Source organism: Lycium barbarum, chromosome 4 (genome assembly GCF_019175385.1).
Source record: "Lycium barbarum isolate Lr01 chromosome 4, ASM1917538v2, whole genome shotgun sequence".
NCBI classification, from domain to species: Eukaryota; Viridiplantae; Streptophyta; class Magnoliopsida; order Solanales; family Solanaceae; genus Lycium; species Lycium barbarum.
Genome location: NC_083340.1, coordinates 148497500 through 148505336, shown reverse-complemented (window position 1 = coordinate 148505336; position 7837 = coordinate 148497500). Strand labels below are relative to the sequence as shown.

At 31.9% G+C, this 7837-nt stretch overlaps 1 protein-coding gene across 2 annotated transcripts; it reads right to left on the bottom strand.

Annotated features, from left to right (window-relative positions):
- Window positions 1-896: 896 nt before the first annotated feature.
- LOC132637011 (protein NETWORKED 2D-like) lies at window positions 897-7106 on the bottom strand. Of its 2 annotated transcripts, XM_060354148.1 has the most exons (10): window positions 6534-7106; window positions 5105-6398; window positions 4776-4829; window positions 4177-4279; window positions 3984-4058; window positions 3422-3569; window positions 2679-2748; window positions 2371-2436; window positions 1742-1864; window positions 897-1276 (listed from the first exon to the last, which is right to left on the bottom strand). In XM_060354148.1, the coding sequence occupies exons 1-10, from the start codon at window positions 6876-6878 to the stop codon at window positions 1113-1115; spliced, it is 2442 nt and encodes an 813-aa protein (XP_060210131.1). In that variant the 5' UTR covers window positions 6879-7106; the 3' UTR covers window positions 897-1112. The 2 variants fall into 2 exon arrangements, with proteins under 2 accessions (XP_060210131.1, XP_060210130.1); XM_060354147.1 differs by having other exon boundaries at window positions 5105-7105.
- Window positions 7107-7837: the final 731 nt, after the last annotated feature.

Sequence of the window (7837 nt, the reverse complement as noted above, 5' to 3'; positions counted from 1 at the left end):
CCCTTTTGAATGATTTGGGATTTCATCATTTGAGATGAGATCGCATGTCCAAACTCCTGCATAGAGTTTTTTTTCACGATATAATTTATGCACATATAAAGCAAATTTCTGTCAAATGATGTTGGACGTCACAACTTATTAAAGGGTGTTTCTGCCACTGATCCACATAGGACACACCCGTGCCAGACATTCTACTAGTATTCTCTACACCGTACTTGTTCAGAGTTGCGAGGCCTATCAACTACTTTACTAGCCTGCTAAAATGATGACTCTTTATAAAGCAAAACATGTATTTACATTTATAAATGCATAACATGTATTTATATTTAGACTTTTCTCACTCAACTAAAGTTAAAACACGTAATATATATTATCGTCTTATTAAATTACTTAACTATAATAAGTACAATTTGATGCAAACACATGGTACGAGTAAGTTTTGTCCTAAGAAGATTGTATTGTACTAGAGCTCTTGTTATTTTAGGCACTTGCACTTGGACTTGGGCACATAAATCAGAGCTCAAAAAGACTCTTATTGCTATAACGATTGGGCCATAGAGGGATTGTTGTGAAATGAAGAAAGAAAACATGAAGACATATGATGAACCAAAATTTTAGTTTCCCACTCGGTGTTCAGTATCTGCACTGAGCCCGATTAAATTAGGATTCGAGTCGAAAACTCCCACATTAAGATATAAAACACTCCTTAACAAAGATAATTTCATACTCAAAACCGAATTCCAGAGCTCTGATAAATGATGAAGGAGTACTTACCGATTACCACTTCACCAATAAATTATTGTTAGCGTATGATGAGCAAATTGCATACCACTAGTTTGTATTAGAACTTAGGCGACGAACATACTAGAAAGCAAGTAAACAGATCAAAATAATAATTCATTTGAAAATCAAAAGATTTATAAGCCAATGGAGGCTAAGCTCCAATCAGTTTACTTTGTCAGACATGAGACAACTATGTACAGAAAGAATAAAAAAATTATCAAAAGATAATGGTTGGGGAAATGGGAATGAAAATGTAGAATACATGTTATCTATCACCTAGTAATATATATATTTTTTAAAATTATTTATAATATTAGCTATGGATTAAATTAAAATGCTTTCTTTTGCTTTCTTGTGTCCATTGAATTGGGCTTTCTCCCAACTTGTCTTTGTTCTCTAATTTTCCCTTGCAAAAAATCATCAGCTTTAATTGTAGTGTCTTCTCTCATCAAGGTTTGTTGATAGTACCTAAAGCCCACATATAACATGAACACTGCACAAACAAATTGTAAATTTGTCAGTATAATAAGTCAATTACTCCCTCGTTCCAAATTGCTTGACACTATTTTCGTTAATCGATCTATTTAAAAAAGAACACATTTCTATATTTGGTAACAATTATTTACTTTAAACTTCGATATTTTACCCTTAACAAGAAGCTTTTATAGCTAGACTAATGTTATAGTGTGTTTAATAATACTACAAGTCCAAAAGTTTCAAAATATAGTTACACAAATATTATGACGTGTTTAATATCACAAATTACTTTGTACAAAGCCAAACTATGTTGCTTAGACTCTCCAAAAATGTTGTTGCACTCATGTCGGATCCTCCAAAAATACTACTTTTGAAAGATCCGACACGCACACGCCAATACTTTTAAATAGTCCGGAAAACATAAATGTCAAATATTGAAACCGAGGGAGTATCATGTAGAAGTTATTAGTACTATTTTTACCTGCCCATATTCTGGCAATGATTGAAGAGAAATTCCATACTAATGTGAAGATTGCAAATCCAACTGCTTTTTTGTGATTACATGATTCCCATGCATCTCTAATATACATTATCAAAAATGTACCTTCATATAAAAAATATAAATCAGTGATGTACTCAGTGGTTCAACATAACAGGGCAGCATAAAACAAATTTAAGTCCCCTTCACGTAGATATACGTAAAACAATTAGTTATGTATATAAATAACTCGTTGAATTCCCTTTATATATAGAAAAAAACATTTAATGTAGTGTTCTTTTTTTGGTTTTTTTTTTTCGTCCTGGTTTGGCAAAAGCCCTACATGGTGTACTGTCTCTGCATGCTTATGGCAAACATGGCCAAAATTTAATTATAGCAAATTAGCCCCACAACAACGGTATTATATCCGCACATGCATGAACTTTTCACAAATTAATAACATATATTCACTATAAAATCAGAGTTGTAGTTTTCTGAATATTATTGTTAAGATTATTCTAGATTTTAAAAATAATTATAACTATAATGGTAAACGTTTAACAAGCTAAACTAAAATGAATGATAATTTTGACATTTTTTAAAAAAAGATGAATTTTCTTTTTCTTTCTTACCGTAAGAGGTTAATTGTGTGGAATAACAAGAGCAAACTTTTGGTATGACGAAAACTCCAAAAAAGCCTGCAAAATAGGGGGGAAACACAAGAGCAAGTATGGTTATTATAAGTGAAAATTGAAAAAGGCGAAAAAAGAATTAAAAAAAATAAAAAAAGAGCAAGTTTGACTCAATTGAAAACTTCAATAAGTTTCATATCATATTGCATAATTTTCTTTTTTGTCTACTGAAAAGCTAAAGAGAAAAAACCAGAAGTCATTTTTTTTAACTGATATGTAGATGTACTAACATTTAGAGAAAAACTCACCCAATTTAGACAGTTTCCAAATAGTTATATAGCTGCCAAACTTAGCCAAAAGAAACAGCAAAACTGCCATCTGCCAGAGGTAAAATTTTGTCAAATTCCCACAAGTTAAACAAGATTAGGAAAATAATAGAAGTCACATGAAAAGCAAACTTGGCCGCACCCGATGTTCAAACCAATAAATAGACACATGATGTGTGTTGGCACATGGATTTCTATTCTATGTTGCTCGGACTCTCCAAATATGTTGCTACACTCGTGTCGGATCTTCAAAAAATGTACCACTTTTAGAGGATCCATCACGCACCCAACGACATCTTTAAGAGTCCAAACAACATAGCGTCTATATATCACTTAACTATATATTATTGCACCTATGTTGAATCCTCAAAAATGCAACACTTTTAGAGGATTCGTCACGAACGCAGCAACACTTTGACGAGTCCGAGCAACATAGCTTCTATCACTTAGCCATATGTTGTTGCAATCATGTTAGATCCTAAAAAAAGGGGCAAATTTTGGAGGAACCATCATGCCCTTGGAGGCATTTTGAAGAGTCCGAGCAATATAGCTTCTATCATCATCTAACCATGATTAATTTATATATATTTTCAACTCATTAAATCACCTAACCGTGATAAACGGATACGGTTTGGTGTAAACACTAGGTGCGGATCAGCATTTACATGGAAAAAATATAACGAAAGAAGATGAAATCAAATGGAAATGTTTGAACTTTTCTTTACCTTCATTGTAGTTGAAGGATCCCCAGAAAAAAGGGCTCTGATTGTCAAAAGAAACTCATTTATAAAAGGAAGTATCAATTTCAGTATCCACACTGCTTCTTCTTCCCCTACTACATACTCACTTGATTCAGCAATATCAACTGCTCTCCTATTTACACAAAAAAAGATAATATAAAAATCAAATAGGATGTTAGATATAGCTTATATTGGACAATATCAAGATTTGGTAATTTTACAATGAGCTTAATTTTATCCAATATGTATAAGTTTTTTATACCATCAGGTTAAACTGACTTGTAAACTATGTTGCTCAGTCAACAGGTGCGCGTTGGATCCTCCAAAAGCAGGGCATTTTTAAAGATCCAACACGAGTGCCTCAACATTTTTACAGAGTTCGAACAACATAGCTTATAATAATAGGTAACTCTTTATAGCAAATATGATATGCAAATCCAAAAATAGGGTAATAATAACTTGTTATAACCGGTTACATTGCATTGATAGTATAAACAAATTTTACACTGTCAATCCATTTAATTTAACTAACTTTACAATATAATACCTGTGAATGAGGGATCTAAAGAGAAAGATTGCAGCAAGATAGACCAGACCCAAGCAGGAGAGCACAGAAATGAAACTGTAAAAAGCCATAATTAAGAGTAATTCACTTCAATTATTTTTTTCAAAATGATTCAAGAATAAAAGAATCAAAAATCTGATTTTTTTTGAGTTAAGGATGAAATGACCTTAATTACCTAATATTGAGATCTTGAGTATACGAAGATGAAATGATAACAAAGGTTCCAATTCCAAAGACTAATGCAGATTTTGATACATTTCTCCACATCACTAAGTCAACTGCAGGAAATGTTTTAATAGAAAATCAGAGCCAATAGTTGCAGGGTAATTACTTACTCATACAAACGCGATGTATATAATAAACTAAACAATTTAACTATAGCAGTTAAGAATTAAAGTGAGATACTTATCACCCTTAACTATGTTTAAGTGAGAAATGTTAGTTGCCGAAGTGGTATACTGTTAAAACTTTTCGTACGAGATATAACTCCTTTGCTACTTAATGGCTATAGATGAAAAAGAGAGTAGAACTGAACATTGAAGAAATCTCAAGAGAAAAAATAGATTCCATATTTTAATCAAATAATAATAGCATTATATTTTGGAAGTAACAATATTTACTTGGACAACACCATGGAAGTGTGTGGACGTGTGTTGAATCAAGAACAGATATGTCCTGCATTTATTGATTTGGTGTAGATATAGAGTGCAGATAAATTTTTAACATATATGTATCGCATGAGTTATAAAGAAGATATTAAGAGATTGAACTTACCCAAGCTTTGTAATTTGCTATGTTTTCTAGACTGGAATTCATCTGAAACTGGAACTGAAAAAGCAACAAGATGAATTCAAAATCAAATTTTGAAAATAAACTGTCAAACTATGTTGCTCGCACTTTTAAAAAATGCCCGATGGTTCGAGTCTGATCCGTCAAAAATAGTGCATTTTGGAAGGATCCAAATATGGGTGCAACTACATTTTTGGAAAGTCTGAGCAACATAGATTGAGAATTTTGGAAGGATCCGATACGGGTGCAGCAACATTTTTGGAAAGTCCAAGCAACATCAAATGAAACAAACCATAAAAAGGAAATGCATTTACCTGATTTGGTACTTGTTGAGCTTGGATGAATTTTAGCATGGACTAAAGTAGGAGGGGACTGTTTCTTGTTAATTGAAGAAATTGGTATTTGTCTTCTATTATTGTACTGAAATTTCTTCTCTTCAATCACAATCTTTTTAGGCTTATTCTGTTCTTGTACTCTAATTTCTTTAACATCAACACTTTTCTTTTCAATTTCCTCATCAATTTCTTCTTCCAATACATCATCCCATTCTTCATTATCATCTTCATTTTCAAGATCCTTTTCTAATTCATTTGCAGATTTGGCCTCAGATACCACATTGCTTGTGATGAATTTCTCTTCACACATACCAAGCTCCTCAGATTTTGTCTTTTTAGTACCAACAGACCCTTCAACATTGGATTTTTTTAAGATTCTTGCATCAAGATTGGAGTTTTTCACATTTCCATTAACAGACTCAGATTTCGGTTTTCTCAGCTCAGAATTTTTCTTACTTTGATTTGGGACTTTTTTACAAACTCCATCACCAGAAACACTCAAATCTTCACACTTTTCATCCAAATTTTTGCTCAAATCTTTACACTTTTCATCAAAAAATTTGCTCAAATCTTTGTACTTTTCATCCAAATTTTTGCTCAAATCATATTTTTCATCCAAATTTTTGCTCAAAACAGACCTTTTACTAGCAATCTGAATTGAGTTTCCTTCTAAAGATTCAGATTTCCATGTTTTCCTTGTAATACCAACAACCCCATCAGCAGAAACACTCAAATTTTTACACTTTTCATCCAAATTTTTGCTCAAATCTTTACTTTTTTCATCCAAATTTTTGCTCAAATCAGACCTTTTACTAGCAATCTGAATTTGGTTTCCATCAAAACTCTCAGTTTTCCAAGTTCTCCTTGTAATCCCAACAACCCCATTATCAGAAACACTCAAATCTTTACTCTTTTCATCCAAATTTTTGCTCAAATCACATTTTTCATCCAAATTTTTGCTCAAATCAGACCTTTTACTAGCAATCTGAATTTGGTTTCCATCAAAGCTCTCAACTTTCCAAGTTTTCTTTGTAATCCCAACAACCCCATTATCAGAAACACTTAAATCTTCACACTTTTCATCCAAATTTTTACACTTTTCACCCAAATTTTTGCTCAAATCAGACCTTTTACTAGCAATCTGAATTGAGTTTCCATCAAAGTTCTCAGCTTTCCCATTTTTCATTGTAATCCCAACAACCCCATCAACAGAAACACTCAAATCTTTACACTTTTCACCCAAATTTTTGCTCAAATCACATTTTTCATCCAAACTTTTGCTCAAATCAGACCTTTTACTAGCAATCTGAATTTGGTTTCCATCAAAGTTCTCAGCTTTCCCATTTTTCATTGTAATCCCAACAACCCCATCAACAGAAACACTCAAATCTTTACACTTTTCATCCAATTTTTTGCTCAAACCAGATCTTTTACTAGCAATCTGAATTGGATTACTCTCAGTTTTCCAAGTTTTTCTCTTTCCACTCACCCCCACAACACCAATATTAGTCTTTTTTGGTCCCATATCCAACTTTTTATCCACTTGAGTGTTGTTTCCACTGATAAAGTTACAATCTTTATCATCATTTTCATTTGGGGTTTCATCATTATTGTTATTACTAAACACTTTGAATCCACCTTTTACTTCATCAAGTTTCATTCTATTTTCCCAAACAGAACCTGTAGCTACTACAACACCATTATTATTTCTTGATGATGATGTGCTCCTTCTTCTATTATTGCCCACTTCCATATTTTTTTTTTTTGCTCAATCTATTGATTCAAAGATTGTAATGAGTAGTTTTGGATTGTGGGGTTTACTGTTTATATTGAAAGAGAAATAATAATAATAATGGGATTAAAGAGATTTCAGCTAAAAAAAAGTTGGAGTTTGGTGAGAATTAAAAGTCTGTGAAAACAATGGAATGCCTAACATAGAGTGAGAGAGAAGGTACTTTGCTCTTTTTCCACCGTTTTAAATAGTTGTTCTTCTAAAATAAAATAAAAAATAAAAAAAGGGTTATTTATGTTTCTTTTTCTATTTTTTCCCTTCTTATTGCACCGTCCAAAAGGAAAGGAAAAATATTACTCCCTCCGCATAGTTTGATTGGACATGAAATTTAAAAAGAAAGACATTTGAAATTGGTGATTTAAAATAAGTTATGAATATTTATGTGGCTATAAATCATTTCATTAAAGGCTAAATATAGAAATGTATCATTCTTTTTTTAACAAACTAAAAATGAAAGTGTATCACATAAATTGGGACAAAGATAGTACCAAGAAATGTGATAGTATAACTTCATTATTAACACTGAGTCGTTTGGTATGCGGAATAGGGTGGGATATTTTGGATTAATTTTATATTTTATCTGGTAGAAGGTATAAATTTTATCGTGGAATAAATTTATATCTTCTACTAGACAGAATATAAAATGAAGCCCAAACAATTTTGGATATCTCAACTTATCCCATCAAATGAAGTCCGGGGACTATAATTCCAAGATTATAATCCCGAGATAATTTAATCCGCGTACCAAATGATTTATAAATTTAGAGTTTGGACTGAAAAAACTAAAAAGTTTCTAATAGAGAGTGCCTCTCTTTTTATTGAATCCAACATGGCTTGAATCTAAATTAATCAAGTTAATAAATACCCACTATCGAATAATTATATAAGAAATAAGGTTTCAAGAAAGTGACAAGAGCTAC